The sequence below is a fragment of the Aythya ferina genome (assembly GCF_964211825.1).
Source record: "Aythya ferina genome assembly, chromosome: 1".
In the NCBI taxonomy this organism is placed as follows: Eukaryota; Metazoa; Chordata; class Aves; order Anseriformes; family Anatidae; genus Aythya; species Aythya ferina.
Window position 1 is genome coordinate 147,816,662 of NC_140296.1, and position 26,858 is coordinate 147,843,519.

The 26,858-nt window shown below is 40.4% G+C and overlaps 1 protein-coding gene across 7 annotated transcripts in view; it reads left to right on the forward strand.

Moving 5' to 3' along the window:
* The window catches only part of SPIC (Spi-C transcription factor), a 28,698-nt gene extending 24,331 nt beyond the window's left edge, over positions 1 to 4,367 (forward strand). For all 7 annotated transcript variants that reach the window (XM_084511887.1, XM_084511889.1, XM_084511885.1 and 4 more), the window contains one exon: positions 2,058 to 4,367. In XM_084511887.1, the coding sequence (XP_084368013.1) occupies positions 2,058 to 2,485 (428 nt within the window). In that variant the 3' untranslated portion in view covers positions 2,486 to 4,367. The remainder of the gene's footprint in view (positions 1 to 2,057) is intronic.
* Positions 4,368 to 26,858: the final 22,491 nt, after the last annotated feature.

Consider the following 26,858-nt stretch of genomic DNA (forward strand, 5'->3'; position numbering starts at 1 on the left):
CCACAAGTTCTGAAACCTGCAGTGACTTAAATATGTTTCTGGAAAGCATCTCTGAGTTTGGTTTCTTCTGAAAGGAGTCCAAGTCATGCATTTCAAGGCCAGTCCTTAATAAGAATGAAAGCTCAGTAAGTTGAGACCATCAAGAGATGTATTTCAAGAGACATACACAGAATTAGGCTGCTTCAGGCCAATTTAGTGCAGAAACCTAATGCAGATGCTCTGAAACACCTTCTGGAGGAGCTTCCTCTCTCCAGTGACTACATAAGCAACCTGCAGAAACTAGGCTGCTGGCTTGGACTGATGCTGTGCAGTGGTTTAAAGACAGGTAATAAACACTACTAGCTTATTCAACGGTATGCAGTGCAAAGATCCATGCACTAACCCTACCTCAAACAGGTGTGTCTGCATGCTGTAGGGCTTTAGAAATGGTAGCTGGAATCTAGAAACATAGCTTCATTAGCACACATAAGCCCATATGCCCTCTCAAACCAGTGCAGCAGCTGGAGAAATCTAGACAGCAGAACTAAGAGGCTGGACAGCATGAACTCTGAGATGCTGGTAGAGAAGTGGCTACACTATTGTTTTCCTGTAGAAACTCAGTCTGCAGTATCTAGAGGTTCCGATGAACAGCAGAGGCATCCAGGTGTCCCCCAGGTCTTATTCATTCTAGCATTGGTTCATAGGATTATGGGATGATTCTGGTTGGAGGGGACTTAAGGATGTCACCTGCTATTATTCAGAATTGCTTACTGTGACCAGGCAGTCTCCTTCATGTTTCTTTTAAGCTTCTCATTTGAACGTATTATAGGTATTTTTAGTAGAATATGTGCTTCTAGCCACAGGCCAATTTTTATTTAGATCCTGAAACTTTATTATTTTTTGGAAAGTACCTCTGATTTCAGGATCTTCTTCTTCCTAGTCTGGCTGTCACTTCTCTCCTATTTCCTTATCACCAGATGCAGAGCTACTGTCATCCCTAACAGATGTTTTGGCTTGACCTCAGTGTTCCTTAGCTACTGCCTCTTTTCCCCAGACCCTGATTTAAAATAGCCATGCAAGACAAGACATTATGAACTTTAGGTGCAGCTGCTTGTATCCACTTTGGTTAAAGTGGAAGCCGTTCTTCTGCATAGACTCTTCTTCCTGCAAAATGTTCCTCTTTGTCTCATAATCTTCAACTCTTCCTCCTTATAGCAGCTTCTTGGTCACCCTTTGCTCTGTGAAGGGAACTGGGAGCACTGCAGAGAGAGAGACCCACAAGACCTAAGTGAAACTAATAAACCTCACTAGTAAACTTGAGTGTGAGAGCTGAACCTGTGGGGAGAAGAACATACTTGACTGACAAATATTGTTCACTGAGCTTCCTTTATTCTGCATTGGATGCAATTTGACATTTCTGCATGTGTTTAGAAAAATACAGTCTATGAGAAGGTCTAGCTTCTTAGTGACTAGGTGAGGCTTACAGTTCAAAACTAGCTTGCTCTTCCTGAACATTCACTCCCTCTTTCTTATATCAGAGGCTACCTTGCATCCCCAAAACAGTCCTGAAACAAATCTGACAAAATCAATTCATCTCAAATACTTTGAGTTTTGATTAAGTGGGGTAAGCGTTTATTAAAAAGCATTCAGGTTGGCTCTCCAGGGTCTCTTTCCAGCACTGCCTGAGGATGTGATTCACTGCACAGCATGTGTCTGAAGATTGCTAAAAGCAGCTCCTCAGTCCTAACACACAGCAAAGTCAACACACATTTGTCATGATCCACTAATAACCTGCTCTTAAAACTCTAATGACCAAATCCCTTCCTGTCACCACAGATCTGTATGTTGTTTCAGAACTATCACCCCATTTGCTACTGGTAGTCTTCTGTTGAATAGTTTATATTGATCTTTGAATTTCAAACAGGATATTAGGTTTACGTATGTTTTTTTGTTTGTTTGTTTTTTGTTTTTTGTTTTTTTTTTTTCCTTACGATCCTTTCCAGGAAAAAAGACAACTGCTCATATTTTAAAACCAGCATGAGTTCTATTCTGACCTTTTGTATTTTATTTCTTAATAGGTAGAAAAAAACTTCGTCTGTTTGAGTACCTCCACGAGTCTCTGTATGATCCAGCTATGGCAAACTGCATTCAATGGGTGGATAAGCCCAATGGTGTCTTCCAGTTTGTCTCCAAAAACAAGGAGAAACTTGCAGAATTGTGGGGAGAAAGGAAGGGAAACCGCAAGATCATGACATATCAGAAAATGGCCAGAGCACTGAGGAATTATGGAAGAACAGGTGAAATAATCAAAATCCGAAGGAAGCTGACATACCAGTTCAGTGCTGTTGTTTTACAGAGACTTGCTCCAGCCTATTTCTTGGGAAAAGAAACTGTTTATCATCCATACATTCAGCCTAATCAAGAGTATCAGTGTGCAGACGAATGGATTAACTATAACAGTTACATGTATAACAATGGTTATGCATTACAGCATGCTAACAGCTAGATATCTTTCTCATATAACCAAGTCTTTGTTGGCTTGCAATACTTTCCAGCACAGGAACTCTTCTCTGCACATAGCTTTTCCTATATGATATCATACAAACATATGAAGAGGAGGGTTTTAAAATTTATCTTTACCTAGTTTTGTTCCTTTTGAAGGTACTCATAAAAAGCCATTGACTATTGAAGAAAAACAGCAGCTGTAGAGTAGCTTGTGTCCTGACATTAATGAAAAGAATGCTTCAGATTCAAGCTCGTATATCCAGAATGGGGATCAAGACTTTTGTCTGCTCTCTGGATCAAAGATCTCATTCTGATAACATTCCTTCATTGGAAGCTCTGTGTAAATCCCCAGCATTTCCAATCAGAAATTAGGTGTGGTTGTACCACAGAGCACATGCTCCCTATCACTTGAATGTATATGAATTATAAATGGGAGAGATTTGCCAACTGCATGAAGCTACTGTCTGCTTTTTCATCAATGCTCTTTATTAAGAGCTGATTTCTAAGTGAATGCCTGGCTGAACTATAGCATCCACATGAAGGTGCACCTGTTGGCAAAGTTGTTAGTCCTTAATCACTTATATTAACATATTTTAACATAGATCCTAGCATATGATCGTTAGGATCGCCAGGTGTACATCTCACTGTTGGCAGTGGATTATTTGGGAAACTCACCATGCCATGACAGGGTTAGTAAAGGATTATAAGGATTATGTTTTTTGTTTTGTTTTGTTTTGTTTTTTTAAATGAAGATACTTACAGTTCTGCCCTCACTAATATGTGAAGCTGCACTTTTATCCATCAGTTCTCTACTCAGCTGACAAAGACAGCTTTGTTATTTATAACCTCTTTTGGTGTTATAACTTTATATATAGAAGATTAGTTTCACTTCTCCAGATCTTATTCTACATGGCAATGCTGCTGAGATGCTCTGATTTTACACTCTCTTCATAGGAAGAAGTAGTAAATTTAGGTAAAAAGAGAGTACTATCCCCTTATGCCAAGATGATACCTGTAACTCTACATTTTCTGATGCTTCTGTTCCTTGATCAGCTTGTATTGTCATATGAGTTGGTTGTTGTGCCAAAATACTTCCATTTGACTGCATTCAATTCCACGTTCTGCATTTTGCTTCAAGTGACTTCAGGTCCAGGTAGAAATAAAGGCAAAGCTGATTTCTGTAGAGAGATACAAATGGTGTCCTGATATGTTTCATGCAATTCAATGATTTTGATAGTTACCCCTTGCTTTAAATCCTGCTTACTTCTACGGAGAAATTATTTTATGTAATAGACACAATGCAACACATTCCACTCAAACAAAATTCAAGTTTTGTAAGCTTGGATTCAATACTTTGTTAAGATGACAGATGTGTACTTTCAGAAATCTGAGATTTGTTAAACAGCACTAAAAAAAGGCCTAGATTTTATGTCAGTGAACATCTACCAAAATAAGAAGGTCATAACTGTGTTGGTACTACTTCTAGTGTAGTATTTCATAATATGTAAATTTTCTACAAAATAGACACAAGATGTCTCTGGTTTTATAGAATTAAGTCTTGAATGTGCTGTACAACTGAATGTACTAGGATTTTTACTCTTTTAGAGGACTGAGAAATTTAGGGTGGGATGCCTTCACTGTGTGAGCATGTACCTAACTATGAATTCAAATAATCATTATGTACATAAATTTGACAAGAAACTGCACATTTTGGACAAGAAATTGCACATCTGTCACTACTTGCACACTGTCTTTATGCACAAGGCTGGTAACACACACCAGGATAAGAATTTGCATTGTGTAAAATGTTTACTTTATTGGTATGTTTAGTTTCACTTTCCTCAGCCTCGTATACTTTTTAAGGAAATAAATACTTTTGCAGATTCTGTGTTACCTTTTTCACCTATATGTAAACATTAATATTTTCTTGCTATAAAACTGGTAACCAGATGAGAATTTACAGCTGCAGCTGGAAGAGCAGTACAGAACTGTAGAAGAGTCCAGGGGTAAGAAGAACTGGAGGGAAGTGCAGGCAGAGAAGATATGAGGGAATCATGGTATCAGTGGAGAGAAAGAAAGGGAAATTAGAGTTAAGTAAAGCTGAGGAAAGAGAACAGTATGAGCCAGAAACCTAGTGGGGGAATCAAAATAAATAAATAAAACAAGGGAATGTCACGGTCTGTCTTTCTTAGCTTGTGATTGGAGGCGTGTGGTAGGTAGGCACTAAAGAGCTTAGATACGTGAATACTACTGGAAGAAAAGAAAGATAAAGGATACTGTGCACACAGCGGAGAGGACAGATTTCAGCCACAGGAATAACCATGTGGACTGAGACGGTGTTAGAAAAAGATTTGAAAAAAAAAAATATATATATATATATAGGTACCACCCCAAATTAAGTACCTGGAGAGATTGTGGAAATTCCTTCTGTAGTTCTGTGGCTATACAGCAGGATATTTAACTATACAATAAACCAACATTGGGCTCACATACAGAAAATATTCTTGGTTGTTAGCAGTTCTCTAACTATACAGAATCATAAAATATCCCGAGTTGAAAGGACCCACAAGGATCACTGAGTCCAAGTCCTGGGTCCTCAAAAGACCACACAAAAAATCAGACCACATGTCTGAGAGCACAGTCCAAACTCCAACAGGCTCGTTGCTGTGACCACATCCATGGGGAGCCTGTCCCAGTGCCCGACCACCCTCTGGATGCAGACCCTTTCCCTAACCCCCAGCCTGACCCTCCCCTGTCCCAGCTCCATGCCATTCCCTCGGGTCCTGTCGCTGTCCCCAGAGAGCAGAGCTCAGCACCTGTCCCTCCGCTCCACTCGTGAGGGAGCTGCAGGCCACCATGAGGCCTCCCCTCAGCCTGCTCTGATCGGGGCTGAACAAACCAAGGGACCTCAGCTCCTTCTCATACGTCTTGCCCTCCAGACCCTTTACCATCCCCATAGCCATCATAGACAGTTTTATATCTTTCTTATACTGTGGCACCCAGAACTGCACACAGTACTCGAGATGAGGCTGCACCAGCGCAGAGCAGAGAACAATCCTTTCCCTTGACCAGCTAGCAATGCCGTGCTTGATGCACACCAGGGTACAGTTGGCCCTTTTGGCTGCCAGGGCACACTGCTGGCTCATATTCATCTTGCTGTCAACCAAAACCCCAAGAAACTCTTCCTGCAGAGCTGATCTCCAGCCTCTTGTCCCCAAGTCTGTACACAACAAAACAAAGGAAGTGGTGAATTCTTTGTTGAGAAAATCTTGAAATCATTTGTCTTGAAATCTTTTAACCAAAGCCATATCCCTTACTGATATGTACAGTAATGGTGTTATCCAGGAGTTAGATTTTAATACACAATTGGTGGTGCAGAAACATACCCGGGGATGATCCATCTACCATTAAAATGGAGGGCTGAGATGGCTGGGTGGCAAAGTAATAGCCATATCACAAGACACAAGATTTAATGTAGGAAATTGGATTGCTGCTAGTCTCAGTATTTGCACAAGTCTGTCATGTAACTCCATGGAATAAAGCCAAGGTTACACACAAAGACCTAAGCAGAACCAGGATGGGTGCTTGTAGTCACTTTGAAGCTGGAAAAGACAGTCCCATCTGCATCTCTTACCTTCCAACACCGTCCTCCCACCCTCAGCCTCTGCATCCATCTCCTCCTTCCTGGTTGTAAAGGCTTGAACATATCTGATGGTGCCAAGCACCGAGAGGAAACAGAAACAGCAGCTTCTGAGAACAGCTTTACGCTAGCTGTGTAACTTTTGATAACTGACCCATTGCTGCCACTGCTGACTTCAATTTTATTTTGCTCTTGGCTCCTTCCTCCTCACCCCAGCAGACAAACTGGGCCAGAAAGCAGACTTTCTGACCACCCACCTGCCTAACTTATGCACACACTGATTTAGACAATGCATCTTGAATAGTTTTCCTTGATTCAGAAAAGCCAGGAACAGGGCCTAAAGCCTGGAATAGAGCCTAAGAAAGAAGCTGTGCTCCTCCTGTCTCCCACTCTCAAGGCTGCCCCAAGCAGAGCTAGGTGCCCTGTAATGAAATAATGTGTGTGCCTATTGATGCTTCGAGTACTTATTGAGGACATGAACCTGTCAGAGTGAACTATGCTTCTTAAAGGGATGGCAGAAGTCCTCTCATGCAGCTGTGACTAAGCATTTGGATAATCACCTTGCCCATCCCCTCATTCTGGACCAGTGCCTCTCCCTGGCACATGTTGCTTGTTCGCTTCAGCAAGCCTAACTACCGAGGAAGCATATCACAGGTAGGGTGTCCTTTCTTTTTTATCTGCTGTAGCTTCAGCCTTGTTTCCTGATGGAAGGTCCCTATGCTACGAGCCAGGACAGCGTTAGGTGGGGTCACGCCCTGGCTGGAAGAGCTTTGCCTCTTTGGCGTGGGGGTGGCTCTAGGCCCACCAGATGGCACCAACACACAGCTTTTCACACTGAACTTGCAGTGTCTGCAGTCCTCATGGTCAGTTGGTCTTCCCTGCACGTGAAGAATACGTGAAGAATCCATGAAGAATAAAAGAATAAGCAAAGCTATATTTATTTATTTATTTATTCAGATTTAGGCTTCTGAATTCCTGTGAGTAGGAATTGCAATTGATAGCCTTACAGACTCTGTGAAGGATACAGAACCAGACTATTATTGTTACATACTATATTTACTCCGTCTTGCTCTTACTGTGCCATATATCCTTTTCAGCAGACAAAGGCAGGAGGGGGGAGGGGTTCTTAGCTTCCAGCTGAGAAAAGTTTTGGTTTGATTTGTTTTGAACTGCTTCAATTCAAAGTTGATTTCAGTGAAACTTTTCCCTCTGGTAGCACTTTAGGCATTCATCAAGTACTTACCTCCACCCTTTCAGATGCTTACCAGATGCGTGTTCTGGTGACAAATGGATCACAGTTTCCCACTGTGCCAAGCACAGATGGATGCAGTGGGTTACCAATTCCTACCTTTACAAGCTGAGAAATTCTCCTGTTGCGTCATACAGCTGCATGCACTGATTTTCCATTAGTACATTGTCAGGTGAGTATAAAAAGAATGGAAAATACTACAGAGTGATGGGCTTTTTTACAAGAAACTGCCTCATGGATTGTTTCCAAAAAAAAAAAAAAAAAAAAGTGTCCTGGCTACCAAACACAAATCTATTAACCTTCTTTTTGGTTAATGGGAGCTGCCCCTGCACTCGTGACAACATCTAAACAATCATAGGTAATTGCCAAACACAAGAATGACTGCAAACACACTGATGTATCGGGATAACACTTGAGACCGACTTGGTTGTTCAGGCTCTTTGCTAGTTAGGTTTTGTTCACACTGGCAATTCTTATGGTTTCCTAGTTTAAAAAACATTCTTTTACAAACAAAGTCAAGACAAACTTCCAGATTCTCTCTAAACCACAGGAGCAGACTCCTGCATCTGTGCACAAACTGAGGGTAATGGCTTTGCATGTGCCTGCTGCTGTCTGCATGAACAGATTCAGTTGTGGGACTGGAGGGACACCAAGACCATAAAACACAATCTGTATTTTTTAATCTCTTTTTTTTTTTTTTTTTTTTTTTTTTTTTTACGGTGGCTTTCAGTTCTGCTTTCAGTCAGGTTTACAAATATGGTGTATTTCAGACAGAAACATTCCCTGTAATACTCTGTTAGACAATGCAATTAAGGACTCCTATGCTACAGAAAAGCTAGAAAACTGAAGTCAGCGCACCATGAACAAAATCACTTGACAGTGACAGCAGAGGGCGCTTGCCAAAATGTAGCATTTTCTTGGTATTTTGATGTTGCTGGGTTTTGTTTGTTTGTTTTACACCTGCCAGAAGTGCCTGTGGGTTACCAACCCGCCTGCAAGTGGCACTTCACATGCAGTCACTACCTACCTTACCTCAGTAAGGAATTCTGCTGAAATCTGCCGCTGGTTTAAAGCCATATTTTATTTAACTTCTATCAGTCTTACATGCAGACATCCTGTCAATTTCCTGTGTCGTGTTTTGGACCAAAACTGTCAGAGTTACCTATGAAATTCCCATTGGTTTACTCAAAAGAGGCCTAGATTTTTAAAACTTGAGTAAAGTGCATTGCCACCAGTTACTATTTTATATATGGTATTTTTATCATGTCTCTTATGATACCACTTTCACCAGGAGATTTCACAGTGCTCTGAAAAAACACCATTATCCCCACTATATATGTAGGGTTAGAAGAGCATACCTGAGGTAAGGTCAGATGTTTGTGGGCTTGTGGCAGGTGAGTGATCAGGCAGGAAGGAGAATGTTAAGATCTTGGGCCCATCTTGCAGCTAACAGCCAGGCTCAATTTGTCCTGGTCCAGCTTTCTGGTGTTCCTGAAGCATCAGAAGAGATAAGTAAAATAATTAGCACCATCCAATGCAAAAGTGCCCAAAAGAGACAGTAAGCAGCTCTCCACTGGCACACCTGGAGACAGTTTTGTTTGTTTGTTTGTTTGTTTCATATTACTCAACAACACACCCCAGATTTAAGTTGCTGGATGCACTAGAGAAGAAGGAAATTTCTGGAGCAGATGGGCACTTTTTGCCAAATCAGCATTTCTTCTGCTTTTTCTGATAAAGGAAGATATTTCTACATGTCCAGTTATGACAGCAGGGAGCTTCAAGTCAGACAGCCTGGGAGTAGGGGGAACATCTTGAAATGCCACTCTCCCAGAGCAATATAGCGCCTAAGAAACACCAGCCACCTTGTTAGGAAGTTGCACATTGAACAGTCAGTGTTGATACAATGGATTATAAGGTGAATTACAGTGCAACCAGGCTGTATTAGCAAGATGCCATTAAACTGCATGCAGAGTGTAAACTGATGGATGGAAAAGTAAATTCCTTATTTGACATTCCAGAAACACATAACCTAATCCAAGGGTTCAAGAACCACAATGAAATAAAAAGAAAGACAGCTGGTAGTTTGTCATGATATCTCTGTAGATTTAGAGGCATTAATTACATATGGGGAATATTAATGACAGTTTAAACTGGAATGTAGCTAATCATTATGATATGATCTCCAAGCAGAATGCTGGTGAAGCCATGTAATATTTTTCCTTCAGGCAAAATGAAAACTCAGCAAATCTGTGTGGAATACTATCAGCTTGTACTGGCCCAAGGGTCTAGGCTGACTTCTTTGCCTCATAAGAGCAGAATTCAATAACAATGAGAAGACATTTCTTACAGATTTGGCTAACACTGTAAGTCTTGCTGAGATATAGAAAACACAGGAGATGGCTTAAACACCTTCAGAATACCTTAAAAAATAATAATTAATTATTTGATTTGTCTTCCAGTTTTTAAGCCCCTTGATTTTAGGTCTCCAGTCTGGACCCAAAGAAGTTGAGGCTAAAATCTTTTCAAAAAACACCCAGACTCTGGTAGAGTTGGGGTGGTTCGAAATGTAGCACATTTGGAGAGATGCAGAGTGTCCTGGTTTCAGTTAGAACAGAAGTTTCAGATAGAACAGAATTAATTTTCTTCCTAGTAGCTGGTGGAATGCTGTGTTTTGGCTTAGGATGAGAAGAGTGCTGATAACACCCCGATGTTTTAATTGTTGCAGAGCAGTGCTTATACCAAGCCAAGGACATCTCAGCCTTTTGCTCTGTCCTGCCAACAGGCAGGCTGGGGGTGCAGTAAGAGCTGTGAGGGGACAGACCCAGGACAGGTGACCCAAACTAGCCAAAGGGGTATTCCATACCATCTGACGTCATGCTAAACAATATATAGGGGTGGGTAGCCGGGGGCAGGGGGCCGGACTGCTCGGTTAGGCTAGGCATCGGTCAGCGGGTGGTGAGCAATTGCATTGTGCATCACTTGTTTGTACATATTATTATTATTTTCCTATTATCACCATTGTATTATTATTATTATTATTATTATTGTTATTATTACTTTTGTTATTATTATTTTCCTGTCTTATTAAACTGTCTTTATCTCAACTCACGGGCTTCACTTTCCATTTCTCTCCCCCGTCCCAGAGAGGGAGGGGGAGGGTGAGCGAACGGCTGCGTGGTGTTTAGCTGCCGGCCGGGTTAAACCACGACACAGAGCAGTAAGGAAAACTCCATCTTCTGTACAAATAGCAATGTGCTTCGCAGTGGAGATAAACTCATCTACCACAATGGGTTAGCTGCTTGCAGCCAGAGACAAAAGCAGAAAGATGCAACTGTGAGATAGTGAATGGCCAGTAGAAGATATTAATTGCTCCTTACAGTGTGGTTCAGCAGTCCACAGTATTTAAACCAAATGAGAATCAGGATTAAACATTTCAAAATGCCTTGGAAGGTCACTAAGCATATCACTAAGAGTAGTCGTGGAGAAAATCTTTAGTTTTCACTTGGTGTCACTGAGAGATTATGCCATGTCTTGTGAAAAGCCCACTAGAGTGCTTTGAGAAGAAGCTGAATGAAGTCTCAGCACACACTCCTCTCTTTACTTGGAAGTTGCATTTAAGCTGAGAACCAAGCCATCAGGTTTTGCCTGAGCTGTGCTACAGCCATGCCCTGCCTGGCCTTGTACCTTGCTGATCCAGATGCTTACCCTAATCCATAGACTGATTTCCTGATGTGACTTCAGACCTTCCTCATCTCTATGGACATGTCTGGCCATCTCTGAACTGTGTCTGACCTGGTTACTGCCACCAACCCTGCTCTGCTCACCTCAGTTGGGTGTTGTCTGGTCGTGTCCTTGTCTGTGAGGTCTCTTCTTGTCCACCTTGTTAAGCTCAGCATCCCACTCCCCTTCCATTGCAGATCATTGTCATATTAATATTATCTTATCCTCTTGAGAATTCTTCCTCTTACGTCTCTGACAAATCCACAGTTGCTCTAGAATAATCATTACAGGAGTATAGCTGTGAGTAGTGTAAGAACCTCCTTATATACAGTAACCAAAGAGAAGCTCTAAAGAAACAGCTCTGCAGGATTTGGGCTGTTGCAGGCTGTAAGTAACAGGAAACGTAAGCCTTTCTGCTTTCTGAATCGGTTTCACTCAGATACAGCATGGTTTAATTTCCAGTGTGCCTCCATCAGTTTGATTTCTTCTCATGTTTTGGAGTCCCTGGGTAGCTGTAATTCACCCCTTGGTTTGCCCTCTGACATGGTGAGGACAGCAGCATATAATCAATGGCAGGCTTGCTACTATTAATCTTGTTCAGTAAGGGCCTGATCTTCTTTCTGTGAAAAGCAAGAGGACGGTTCATGCTGATGTCACTGTAGGAAGGACGGTGCCCCAAACATTAATGACTTCAGCAGCAGGTGTTCCAGGAAACCCACATCAATCTTCCCTTTTGTTGAGATTAAGACTTTTGCCACCTTTGCTGGGCTGGAAATCAAATACCCATGCAACCTGACTCTCCAACATTAGGTGTGAAAGGTGTTGCATGCAAAGCTCTCCATTCATTTTAATTGAAAGAAAAATGAACAACTAGCCCTCTTGAAAGATGAACACCTTTGAAAGTGATCGCAGTTACCTACAGCTCTTATATTTAATGATATTTCAAGACTGGAAATAAGAAACAGCAAGAGGAAGCTGAAGTTCCTATTTTCCTATGGCAAAAATCTTCCTTTCTTAGGCATGAAACCATGTAAAGATGTGTTTTGGGGGACAAAGAAATTAGTTGATTTTCTCAACCTGAGTCTTGGTTTACAGCAATTTGGAAGCACAGGAGTCCTCATTTTAGATTCTCAGTCCACCAAGACTTTGAACTACCTTTAGTGGGTCTGGACATAAGTCTTTGTGCTATTGTGTCATAGTTATTTTTTTAACAACAGCTGTTCAAAGCTATTCAGAGGCCTGGAATGCTGCAGTACTTCCTGAGAAGGTAGATTAAGCTCGTCATACAGGGATATTGGTCTGCAAGTATTAATTTTTTATTGCATAAAACTCATGTGAATCCTTCCGGGCACAACCTGGTACAGAAGATACCCGTGGAATCAGTTAAATGTAGATCAGCCAGTTAGGATCTCAAGAAATATGCAAGTTATGTCATTACACAGCAAAACATGCCATTTAGAGTTCTAAACTTTTAGGGGACTATATATATATATATATATATATATATATATATATATATATGCATATCTTAATCATCTACAGTTTTGGGTTTCCAGTTTTTGTAGGCTTGTATCATTTACATAATAATAATGCAGAGTGCAGAACATGTGTATGCCTATAGAAGTTTATGTACACAAACAGGCACTTATATAGTAAATATTTTAATTTGCTGCATAGATTGAAACAGAAAGAAAAGTATGGACTCTTCAAGCTACTTTTACTCCTTTAATACGATGTATGATTGTTGAGGTTTGATTAAGTGTAAGGAGTGAAGTAGACAGGTGAACTGTATCTCATAAAAATATTTTTCATATCACATTGCCTTTTGAAAACAAATCTATTTAAGATCTTGATATGATTTATGCCTGGTTGACAGGATCAATTTTTAATTTCAAGGTAGTGAGAGGTGTGAGTGACTGCAGAGACATAGTAATTTGCTTACAGTTGGGCACAATGCCCACATGTGAAGAAGCTGCCAGGTTTACTTTTATTCCCAAGGAGTATTTAAGTAATGATCACTTTACTGCTCTGCCCTTAGATCCTGCATTGCCCCAGAGAGACTCGAGTTGCCCGCCTCCACTGCAAGAGGGCTCATCCAGCATCAGGTTTGTAGGCAGGAAGGTGTCTGAGAGGGGAAAAAGTCCAAGCTGCACTGAGATGCTCTGTGTCAGGGATGAGGTGAGCTGAACCCCCAAATGTCTTCTGACTGCTTTTGTTCAGACGCTAAAATAGAAGTTTGCTCCAGTTAATTAAATGTTTTGGAGGCACCAAGATACTAGTTCAGGTGATGCTTTGGGAAATAGCTGAGGTGGTAACTATCCAGTTGTGTTTCATGTCTCCCCAGGATGCTGAGGTCCCCAGCAGCACTGACAGAGCTCCCAAGGCAGCTTGTCAGGGTCAAACACTGCAGTTTGGTGATGCACAGGCACAAGCATTATTTTTATTTATTTATTTATTTTGTTCTGTATGTCAGCAGCTGTGACCTCATCTTCATGCTGTAACCAACTCTCATGATGGGTGTCTTAGAGACAGTTAGTCTGGGCTGCTTCAGTTTTTTGCTTCCAGCAATGGCCCATGCCAAGACCTTGGGAAAGGTGCAAGATATGCTGGCAGTGGTTGATGGCAAGGATAGCCTCTTCATTGGTGCTATTTAGTAGCAGCTGCATTGCAGGAGGGTTGAAGTTCCTTCCCAATTCTGGAGAAGTTATGATTATTCCATTAGCATATTTCATAAAGAGATATGCAAGAGCCTTCATATAGTGCTTTGATCATGTTCTGAATGATCCCAGTTAATTAATTCTCTGATTACAACTATTTGGCCTAGAAGTCACAAAATCAGCATTCCAAATTCCAAAAAGCGGTGTTGCTCAGGCTGCTCCATTTAGAGATGAGCATGCTATGAAGTCTTGTTTTGGACCCACTTCTCTTGTACTCCATGAGATTTTGAGGGGTATTAAAAATTGGTATTTGAATTTGAGCCACCCATCCACTTAATTTCACTGTGGAGCTCTCTTTTTGATAGGGGTGTTTATCGCTGTTTGTTTTTCACCCTTTTCCTCTCTTGCCCCGTACTGACACTTGTCATGCTCCTAATACCTCACAAATATACTCACTAGGTAACAGAGAAACAATGCAGACTCTTGCCAGTTGTCAATCATATGATCAAAGAGCACAGCACTGTATGTCCCAGGTCAGTGATGAATTTATATCCAGTCTTGTCTAGCACTTTCTTACTCTGGATAGTAAAGAGTATTTAGATGTGGAAAACTGGACCTGAGAGTCTTTGTCACAAACTTATGAACCTAAATTGTTCACAGATTGCAGAGATCATCACTTTTTTTCCCTGAGCCAGGTATGAGAAATAATGTCACCTTCACTACCTCATCCTGCATGTGACTTCAGTTGATCTTGACCCACAGCCAAGATGCTAGCTTTATGATTCAAGCTACAGCATGCTAAAGATGGGAACAAAAATGTAAGACTTCAGATTACACTTTGGCAAGGCCTATAAAATTCAACACTAACCCCCTTTAAATCCTTTTTACTAAAGCTTCATTTTTTTAAAGCTTAACAATTATTTGATCATCTGAATGAGTTGGTTGGAACTGAGCATAAGTTAGGTCTCAATTTGGTAAATAGCTTTTCTTTCATGTTCTTTGTTTCTAATTTAAGCTTTAGCTTTAAATGATTATTTTACTCAGCTGGACTGAAGACTTGTTCTACTTTCCTCTTTAGGAAAAAGGCTGAGATGACATCTAACTACTTGACAACTCCTGCTTGTAGTGAGCTGAGAGCTCCATTACAAGCTATTGTCTGGTGACCTTGGCTTTAATGTATGTAGGATATGCAGGATGCGAATACATATTCCAGTATGTAGGATGTACAGGATGCGAACAGTGCTACATTGTTTTGCAAAGGATTTAGCTCAGAGGTTTAGGAACACAAATATCTGTGGCAAGGAAAGATTCTCTTTTTGGTATAAAGTAATTTTTGTAGTGTTATAACTGTGTCCATGAGCTCATGTCTATGGCACTTACATAAGGAGGCTTAGGCTAACATATGCTTGGCTCACTGTACTGCTAACGGTGCTCCTAACAGTTTTCCCTCCGTCCTTTCCCCTCTGCTCTGGTCATCTCCCATGCTATGACATTTCCATTCCAAGTCCCCTTCCTCCAACACTAGCTCAAGCTCACTTCCTGCAGCTCTCCCCAAAACCCATAGTCTACCTGTCACCCGGCCTTCGGTAGTATCAGTTTGTGTTCAACATTGGATGGACCTAGACAAAATTTTAGCATGTCTTTTATCCATGACAGGCAAGTGTTCGGTGCGCTAGCAATGCTAACATATCAGCTTTTTACTTTTCCAGTAACTGCATCACATATCTATGTGTAAGGTACACCTCATCTGTTTCTTCTTGCTAGACATGAATGTTTTACAGCTTTGTGCAGAAATTTTTCAGCAATAAAAATAGAAACACTGATGTCAGTTCTTGATAAGTAACTCATATCAAATCACATCCCACTGGTAATCTGGCATAGCTCTTTCTTACAAAAGTATTATGTGAATGGATGCCCAAAATAACATTTGGTGTTATTAGGAGTACCAAGGTCTCATCTGTAATAACAATAACTGCTGAAAATCCTGCAGGAATAAAACAGATGATGGTACTTATATAAGAAAACTCATAACCTCGTAACCTCATAATTAAATCATTAAAAATAATCCTTTGTGAAGGTTTTCAGATCTTTTCTTTAGTTATAAAAATATATATAAAAGGTATTTAACAAATACTGACATGAAGTAAAAATTACATTAGTCCTTAGTCATTGTATTAGTCACCTTCTTTCAAAGTTCCTCCGTAAGTTTTCTCTGAAACTATTATATCTGCAACTTATAAATCAAAATTCACCACCATGTTTCCAGGTATGTTAGCACAGAAAATTTAATTGAGACATTAGAAAAATGGTGGAAGTGTGAAGGCAATGAAGCAATGCAATACATCTTCAAGGAGGGCATACATTCTTCACCATTGGAAGTTTTTGTGGTCATTTTAGAAAGAAAATGATAGGAATAATACTAGGGTAGGTGATCTTGCTTTAGCATAGGAGATGCAGGAAATCATCCTTTAAGATTTTTTTTTTCAGCTCTATTTTCTTAAAATTTTATTTTGTAGTATTTCCTGTCATGAGTACATTATAGGAGTAATAAAGTATTGCTGGACAGGAGCTGTCAGTAACCACTGAAACCTCTCTAGGTACTAGAGAAAAAGTGCCAAAAATGTGAAAAGACTGTAATTAGTTACTCATGTAGCTGACTTGTTTAAAATGAAATGAAATCCAGCCCAAGAAAACAGAAATATAATTCTGAGGAGACCTCTAGAAATCAATTGGTACTTTTTTAAGCAGTCACTAGAGTACGTGTACGCATATATAGGGATTTTTATTTGGACCAGATATAAGGATGTAATTATATGAGCATAGATCTTGTGAGACACCTTTGATACCAATTTGGATCTCAGATCATAGGCTGGAGAAATTAATATTCACATAATTTTGGTTCCTTGCTCAAAATACCCTCAGGCCAGCTCTACTCAGCTGTGTGATGCATGTAAGAGAAGGTTCTCTTAAGACTGGAGGACTCTGACTACTTAAGGATGGTTGGGAATCAGTCTGGGATGAAGGCTTAGTTATTTAAGGAAGGTATTGCTAGGCTGCAGCTAAGAAAGCAACTTGATCTTACTTGAATTTGACAATTTAATTTCCATCATTGGGCTCTGCAAATGACAATGTACCAATAATCAAGGAGTCTGCTGCTCAGAAATTACTAAGCAAACCTTGGTGGAGAGGTAAAATGCAATATACCTGTGTGGTTCACAGTTATTCTTAACTGAGTACTTGAAAGATTTCCTAGAACAGGGAAAAACTGCACTTTCTTTTGCCAGCTTACTATTGTTTTGGCTTCGCTACTAGTTTCTGGAATAAAGTCTCCATCTGGAAGAACTATTCAATGTCCACCACAGCCTCTAGGTTGATCTGTCACTTCCAATTTTTACCATGTTGCAAGTCCTGCACTGAAACTGCTAAGCAAAGAACGCAATTGATGTTCATACCAGGGCAGAGGACATGAACTTTCCTTCATGTACCATAACATCTGTTACAGCTGTGACAGATGCTCACAATGTGGTTCTGCATTAAATACAAGACAGAGGGCACCATCCTGCAAACATTTGCTCTAGTCAGCATAGTTGTTCCTATAGAGAGTCATTAAAGCTGATTTTGCACAGGATTGTCTGCAATAAAGTGACACTGTTACATGAGGCAACCAGATGGAAGAGCTCCCAAGAGGACCCATCCCAAGGTTTTTCTGCAGCTCTCTACAGCGTTCACAGAAGCAACTGCTGTGATAAGTCACTGAGTACATTTTACATTTGCTGGTGGGGATTTGATTCTCTGTGGCAGACAGAATAATTTTTGGAATCTTTTCCTGTGATTCTTTTTTTTTTTTTTTTTCATAAAGGGCAAGGAAATTGATAGGCAGAGATTAGGCACAGAATTACGTCTAATCAGACAGTCTCTATGTATTAGATTTCTGTATACAAATTCATAAGCAATGATGACAGTTCAAGGGGTTTCCTAGAATTTCAGTAACCTTTCTGTCTGGATTGACCGTGTATGCCCAAGGGGACATGAGAATACTCGCTGTAACACCAGCATGACCATTCTCCGGTAACTCTGTCTGTGGTTTCACCCGTCCAGCCTTTAGAGGTATCCAGAAATCCTAGAGAAATATATCAAGCTCTCAGACTCTCTCTGGGCAAAAATACTAGAGCAGATAAGTTGGGTTACAGAGAGCACAGCTATATGAGAAACTCAGTTGTTCAGGAATACTTATTAAAATGTCTTGCACCTCAATAATGCAGGTGTAATTACCTTGTAAAGAGAAAACAAAGCAGAGCACCTCAGAAAGAAGGGTAACCTCCTGGAGGCCTGCTGTCCTCGTGGCTTTGTGTGAGGCACCAAGCTGTACCACAGCAAACAGATAAAGCTTTGTTTGGGGAGAGAGGGGTGGAGGAAACTAGCAGGCCCACGGGTGAGCTATGGTGGCAGCTGGGGCCAGTGCATTCCTCTTCAACTGAATTTTCCTGGCATGCAGCTTCTAATGCATTCTCCTCTAGAACTGCAAGAAAAATCAAAGTGGCTTTAATAACTTCCAATATGAATTCCAAAAAAAAAAAAAAAAAAAAAGAGAGAGAGAGAGAAGGCATTACCATGCCATTCCATTGCTTTATTGGCTTAGGAAAAGAAAGAAAGAAGAATTTCTTTTGATCCCACACAAGAAGAATCATGTCTGTTTCTCATTTTGAATTCAAAATCCACGCAAAAAGAAAAGGATACCAAACTTACCTTAGCTCTGACCAAGTATATGCAGAGTCATGCACATAATGCCTGATTTTACTAGGAAATGCTTCCCTCCAACCCCATCCCATACGGAGAAGAGCAGAGGCTGTCCTGACTTAATTCTGAGTCACATCAATAATGTTGTGCGTTTATCTTAATAAAAAGTTTGGTATGACCAAGCATCCTCTGGGTGTAGTTCCTTAGTAAATTATACGTTGATTCCATCTCTTGAGACTCTGAACACTGAGCTTCTCTTTATCCCGAGTCCTTGTAAATGTCATCCTTTACTGTTGCTGGACTCAACAGTCTGCAGCCAGCATCTCAAAAAACTACGAACACTTTTCTGTCAGGATAAGTATGAAGGTATGTGTTTATATGCAAGAGTGTGTGTGAGAGAGGGAAAGTAAGAGAGGAGTAAAACAGAAAGAGAGATGGTGAGAGAGCGGGAGACTCTGTCTATCCTTTCTCTGTGGCCTCTGTGTTTATTTGCTGAATTATTTTGAGTAAAACCCATTTTGTCTTATCGTAAAGAAAGCACCTAGGTAAAAGGAGACTATTTAAGGAAGTACAAGGACTATCTGTAAGGACACAGTATGCATGTGAAGTTTTCGCTACTCCGTTTATCGAATTCTTGTCTAGGCATTATTTAAGCTGTTTCCATATGGCACAGGTCTTTTAGAAAAACAAAAAAAACAACAACAACAACAACAAAACACAACACCCACTCAGATTCCACATTAAAAAGCCTATCAGATTTCTTTGGTATTGTCTGATTTACAAATCCCTCTTGGCTTTAAGCCAATAGGTTTGTCTGCCCTGTCCATCTAAAAATAGGTGCTCCACTCAGATTTTGCTAATATTTTACCTGGAACTGAAGTCAGGTTGCCAGAGCTAGAGTTACCCAGTTCTCTCTCTAGTCTTTTTAAGGATTGAATCATTTATTTCACTTCATATCTTTTCTAGGTTTTGAAATTTACAGAAATTAAGCATTCATGTGGGTATGTTTATAAATGTTAGGGTTGCGAGAATAATTGTTTGCTATCACCTCTTTTGTAAGAGCTTTGGCTTCTTTTCTTCATTATTAGAATTAGAGTTGATGAGTTCAGTCTCCTATTGTTGTTATCTTCCTGTGCCAGTGCCATGCTGTGCTGTTGTCCTCCTCAGAGCAGCAAAAAATCTTTTCCTATTTCCCAATTTCCCAGCGCCTGTGTAATGTAAGAGTTTCCATTCTTTTTCTCGCTTTCCCTTTTTCTGCTGTAAGTGGATGGTACTGTAATTGCAGGGCAGAGCTCTGGGGATCTGATGGCACATAAGCTGGGCTGGGATAGGAGAGAGGTGGCAGTCTAAGCTGGGGGCAAACCTCCATGCAGGAGGTTCCTTCTTGCATCATCCTTGCTCCCAGGCGTTACAGAGAAGAAGGGAGTAATTTGTTACTAATCTTCTTTCTCACACTAGCTTAGCCACTGTGCGTGGCAGATAGTGGTGAGGGGACGGAGCCAACCATCGCCTGTTTGCTTCTTACTCACCAGCTCCAAGTTGGCCCCGTTAAAGTCTGCTGTCTGAATTCATGAACACAACTGCCTGTGCTGAGCGGAGAAGGTTTCTCATTTCTCTGTGCAGACATTCAGCATGAATTAGACGGCAAGAGAAGTGTCTAGTTTACGTAAGTGCCAAAATTGCAGTGCTTATTCAAACCTTATCAGAGCCTCTTGATGGGAGTTACCATGAAACCTCTCATGGAATAGTTGATCTTGTGTTTTTGGCATGATGTATGCTTTTAGCTTCTAGCAGGGAGGCCAGAAATAGCTATCCTTCCTCCAGAGCTCAGGCTATGGCCAGGAGTGGGGAATACAGAGATAAAAGAAAATTAAAGACCTTTAAAACAGAATGCAAGAATGCCAAGGGATATTTTGAATCTATTTCTATTTAATCTGACCTCAGATACATTGACTCTGATTATGCCATTTCTAAGAGTACAGTGGCTACTATGCAAGTAGCAGCCCTTGCCTAGAGCCACCCAGAGAGCAAGTGCCTCCTGCCTTGCAATTCCAGGGATAGTATGAAGACTTCCATCATGCCATCACCTTGACATCATCAGGAACAGCAACCGCTCGTTTTCCTTCTGATATATTACTCTGAAACAACATAAATGTCAACTTGCTGCCTGCACATCTTACTCCAAGAGAGTATTGCCCTGAACCTCTAGCTTGGTTTGCTTATTTCTTGTGCCACTTACCTTTTCACACTGCTAGGATTATAGAAACTTTCCATATAGCCTTACCTCTTGCTTCCAGCCAGTTTCACCTTGCTTGTGCTGGTCCTGGCCATCAGCAGAAGACTGTATTTATTTGCCTCTAAGGAATATTCATTTTTGAAAATTACAGACAACTCCATCTCAGAGAGGATACAGTAAACTAGGCTGTTTTGTCTCAGACCTCTTTTTAAAAAAATGCCATGTTACCCTCCTCACTGTAATGGGTATGTTGAAAATCCATTTGGTTTTATGGAAAATATCTTCAGAAAAAAAAAAAAAAAAGGTGAGAGCTAGTTTCTGTATTAAACTTCAGAAAGAAAAACAGCCCAAGGCTCGGCTTGAATGACGGGATTCTCCTTGGCAGGAAAATATATTAAATCACTGAAATCAAATACGAACCTTTGAATGCTCCAGCAAATACTTGTTATATTGTTGTAATGCCTCTCATAATTTTGTAACGGAAATATTCTTTTTACAGAAAGATGTGTTTGATCCAGTATTGTTACCTTAGTTTGAAATTTTATAAATAATTGCACATAAATGCAGTTAACTTTAAAGAGTGCACTTTAAAGTGCACTATTCAAAAATATTTTTTAAAATTGGTTCTTAAGTAGGCATAATTTATCTTCTAGCTTTGAAAGTATATCTATCTTCTTTAAAAATAAAAATAAAAAATAAATCTGCCTGGAATGGTAAAAATAGATTCAAGACTATTCCCAGGAGAGTTTAGAAACAGAAGTTAGAGGTGAACCACCATATATTCAAGGATGTATATACCCTGTCATGGCTGCAGTTTTAAGAAAACTAATTCAAGGGCTGACTGTGGTAGTCACAGTATCATGGAGCTCTGTACAGCCTGCAAAGCCCATCCAAATATCTATCCAACCTCTTGTGTGGGTTTTGCAGCCTGTGTTGTGTTCCTGGCTACCAGAGCAAAGCCTGCTAATGCTAGCAGGACCCATTCTTGCAAGCCAAGTTCATATGCTTATATGTTTGTTAGAGACTGATATTATACATGGGTCTCTTTTTTAATAAATGGACTTCAGCATTTCTTGGAGTGCAGTTTTCATGTACTTATCTATAATGTATACGCATATGAAAACTTTCATACACTATATATAAAAGAAAGATATTAAGGCTTCCAGGAATTATGAAGAAGGTAGGAACTGTTGTTTGTCATTGTCCCCTTAAAAGGAAATGATAAATTGAAGGAAAAAAATAGTATACTCATGAAACACTCACCGTGTACAGTTAAAGCAAGTTCAAGTAGTAGCAAAATATTCAGCTGTAGATGGCCACATTACACTATACATTACATTATGCTGTATTATATTTTGCTGTTCTACTGTTATATTTTGTCTGAGTTGTTTTTCTCTTCACTCTGTAAATGGGTATTCACTTTTGGTTTGCAATTACTGATTACTGTGCAATTGCTCAAAGTCAAGCAAATATGGAGAACCATGACCTTTACACATTGCAAGAGAATTCATTTTTTTACACCTTTTTTTTTCTTCTGATAACATGAAGGCTGTGTTTAATAAAATAATTTAGTTAAGTATAGTTTTATCATAATGTTTCAAAGTAACTGCAAACCTCTGACAGCTGCAGCTGTTTTCAGGCCCTGTAATGAAATGGAAGATGAGTCAGACTGACTCTGTGCCAAGGGATACTGCCAGTGCAATACAACCTCCGTGATACCTCCAGTGAGGAAAGCAATGTCAGTGAAGAGGAGGTGTCTAGAAAGGTTGAGCCAAAATATGCCTCAGTGACACATCTCAAGAAAGGAGCTACATCCCCTAGAAGGGATGTTAGTAGACTTAAACCTCTTAATCTGGGTTTGACGCTGTCAGCCTCATCAGTCAAGTAGCTTCTGCTAATGATCAGACTGTATCTGCCACACAGTGCTCACTGTGGAATGTACTTTGAGACGTGCACCTCTGTTGGTAGCAGGAACAACGAGCCTGAAGGGACCCCTGACTTAAAGATGTGTCCTCCTGTGCCTTCTTCCAGAAACTTCACTGGGTATAACAGTGTGAAAGAGAAATGTGGATAGACTTGGAAAGTAAGGCCAGTGAACAGCATTAAAGTAGTGGACTGGGCCCAGAGTATAGAGGATTCCAAGATGGGGATTTTAAACTTTTTTAAAAAAGCAGAGGAAGGAAACTGTAAAAAATGACCATGATAGGTTCCATCAATAACAGAACAGCATATAGCAAATTAAATCTGGGAAATTCTAAAGCTGCATAATACTTGCTAAGTAGAAAATCTAAAACTATACATTTTTTTTTTTTAATATTGCTCAGTTCTCAGCATTATGAGATTTTATCAAATGGGATGTGTGACCTGTTAAACAACTCAGTACGTGTAATCTGAGAAATATATGCATCTGTCCAAAGGGCATCCCAGATGGGAATTCCTATAATTTTAGATATTAAGTTGATATTAAGGGAGAGAGAAGGCACATTTTGTTCCCCCAGGCACCTCAACCAAGCACACTTTGCTCTTTGATGTACTCTCACTTGCTGAGTAAGTAAAATAGTGGGAGATTTCTGTCCCTTGGTAGCACCCTTTACTAAGTAGCAACAAAATGAAAGGTTAGTTTTATTTACAGGGGACCTTTTCTCAGTGAGTTAGTCAGTTTTTCCGTGCAAAAGGCTAAGGGCAGGAAGGGCAATTTAGTGACTAAGACAGGATTAGAAACTCCCATTATGAGAATGCAGAACTTGCATCATATCACATTCAGTCTGCAGTGTTTGCTAACATGAGGTCCTACAGAGAGAGGGTTAAAATGCTGTCTAAGTCAGTGTCTTTCCAAACATGGGCAGTTGGATATTCCTTTACGTCTTGAAACCTGACAACTGATATACCCTAGGGGTCTTAGCTTGTGGGTGAGACTATTTTGACTTCTAGGGAAATGGGCAGCTTCAGGGCCAGATGGAGTTATTCTGACAGAAACCTTTCTGCCTGTGCAAGGATCAAGAGCTGGACACCTCCGCCCTACTCTCTGCAAGTGCTAGGGCATAGCACCATTGCCTAGAGGGTAATACTTTTCTTTAGGGAATGATGGATTTTTACATTTTCCCAGAGGTCTCCACATTCATCCCCACCAAGAAACCATGTCAAAGGACACTAAGTTCTGTGGGAGAAGTACTTGGAGCGCAGCATGGTTTTGTGCAGATAGGATTGCACACCAGAACATTATGAAAGAGTGTGGTTAACCTAAAGTATTGCTTGGCCTCATTGTGACCTACAATACAACTATTTCAGTTATTCAGTTGTTCACATCATCTTCAGACTAAATATCCCTTTGTGTTTTAGTCTCACGTAACAACCCAAGAGAGGTTGAATCAGTCCACTCTGGTACTTTACATCACTTTGGATCTCTTCACTGCCTCCTCCTTCTTCACCATGGCAAATTACATTTTATGTTCTCACTCTCTGAGCTGTGAAATTGCCATAATCTGATTTAACTTTCTTTGTCTGTATCTCTTTCATCCTACCTATCGCAACATGCAAACATTTTCTTTCACTACTCCTTTTTCTGAGGCTTCTGGGAGAAACAAAATTACCTGTTAGTTCTATGTTATAACACTGTCTTCTTCATGTTCAAATTCTTCATTAAATTCTTATTGTCCAGATATCACTAATTCCTCTATGTGTGTGACACTAGCTTTGTTACAAATTTCAGAGTATCTTATCAAACTGTCTTGTCTTGAGAATTTATACAACTCCAGAAGATCAGAAATTTGGGGAGTGGGGTGGATTGGGGGGGGAGGGGGGAATCTACACAGGGAGGAATTCAGAATGTTCTTAATAGACAGTCCATCTTGTTCACCTTCTCTCTTTGTATTTGAGTTAGAACAAGGCCAATAGAGCCAAGTTAGAACAGGCCAATAGAGCTTTAGCAGGTTTGCTTTAGCAAATGTAGGATACACATTGACCTGTGTGATGTGCCACAGAACTGCATGGCAACAGGGAGAAGACACCTGGGATTTTAAGCTTCTAATCCATTGTATGTTTAGCTCAATTCCTGAGGATGTCACCTCCACTCTATGTGGTGGGCTAAGTAGCTTTAAGTGACCACAAAGCTGGGGGTGGACTTGTGCCAGTTAAATGGTTTTCATGGTCACTTGACAAGGGAGTGGAGAACCTCATTCTTTTACCTTAATTCCTTAAATATGAAAGCTAAAGCAGAGAGAGACTGGCTTGCTCAAATCAAATGTGGGTAGAGGCTTAAACCAAGTGTGGGATTAGAAATTCAGGTCTGTGTATTCTTAATTAAACATTATGAACTGTTTGTGTACCTGTTCAGTTTTAGTAAAGTAAGACCAGTACATTAAAACCTAGCCACTTGCATTCGGGTTTTTAAGCCTGTGTTTGAATTACTATGACTTTGACAGCACTGTGAAGACAGCAGCTCTCTTCAACAACATAGGGTTTCTTAAAACTAGAAGGAAGTTTAAAAATTGTACTTAGTAGACATCTTTAAATTCTCTTTTTCTTTTTTTTTTTTCTTTTTTTTTCCTAACCTGGCAAAAACATATTCAGGAAATTATGTGACATTTATCCCTATTCATAAGCTCTAATGCCAGGGAAAAATGATAGTGCTATACACAACCTACTGGCTGATCCTTCTGACATTGCAGAAATCTGATAGTTTGTGGTTTTTTTCCCCCTCTATTTTTATAGTTCTCTGCAGCTTGATCCTTGGCAAAAGCACATGACAGACAATAACTGCAGAACACTAACAAAAGAAACAAGAGAGGGTCAGAGATTTGAGACAGGAGATAAGAGTGAGCTGGAATATGAAGGAGAGACTTAATAGCCTCTCCTGGAACACCCTGCAAGACCCTGGACATGTTAGCCAGGTGGAAGTTGATGAAACTAGTAGGAGGGTTTAAGAAGTGATCATTATCAGGTACTCCTAAATATTGGACAGCCAAAGGTTGTCATTGCAAAGATGAGAATATGCAATGGAAGATGATAGTAGTGCTCCTGGTCCAGCTGGTATTGTTAACTGCAAGCACTGCTGAAGCTGCCAAAGGAGGGTGGGAAGAAACCCCCAGAGATAGTAACTGCTTGGACTGCTACCCATACCTGTGAGAAGGCAGAAGTAGAGGGGGTGTTGAGTACCATCCAGCTGACTTGGCCAAAATGCCTGCAGGAACAATTCATGGTGTGAATCTCAAGAGGAAGAAGCATTGTGACTGACAGTCTGGGACCATGGCTGGTTCCTTCTGGGCAGGGCAAGGTGTGGACTGCCACTGGCTGCCTGAGAAGTTCATACAAAAAAAAAAAAAAAAGCATTTCTTACCATATAAATGACCATTTCACTTCAGATATTTTGCAAGTCACAAAGATTTTTTTTTCCCCGTCTTAGAATCACAGAATCACAAAATGTTTTAGGTTGGAAGGGACTTTAAAGATCACCCAGTTCCAACCCTCCCCTGCCATGGGCAGGGACGCCTCCCACCAGACCACATTGCCGAAAGCCTCATCCAGCCTGGCCTTGAACACTCTAGGGATGGGGCACCATAGCTTCTTTGGGCAGATTGTTCCAGTGTCTCACCATCCTCATGCTAAAGAGTGTCTTCCTAGTGCCTAACCTAAACCTACCTTCTTTTAGTTTAAAGCCATCACCCCTTGTCCTATCACTACACACCCTGACAAAGAGTTCCTTCCCAGCTTTTCTGTAACCTCCTTTAGGTACTGGATGGCTGCTGTAAGCTCTCTCCGGAGCCTTCTCTATGCTGTACAACCCCAACTCCTTCAGCCTGTCTTCATAGGGGAGGTGCTCCAGCCTCTCATCTTTGTGGCCATCCTCTGGTCTCACTCTAACAAGTCCATGTCTTTCTTATGCTGGGGGCTTAAAAAAAAAAAAAAAGAAAAAAAAAAAGAGAGAGAGATAAATATTTGCATACTTAATTTGAGTGCCAACAGATGGCACATATTCTTCTTGCTTATGCAGTTAATGTGCAGGAAAAAAGTCCTGAGAAAGCAATCCCATGAGGATTATTGAACTGGCAATAACAAAACAATGACAGCATAGTGCACAAATGCCATTCAGCCCCATTTGGGCTTCTCAAATATTTGTATTGTTATGGTTCCAGGCTG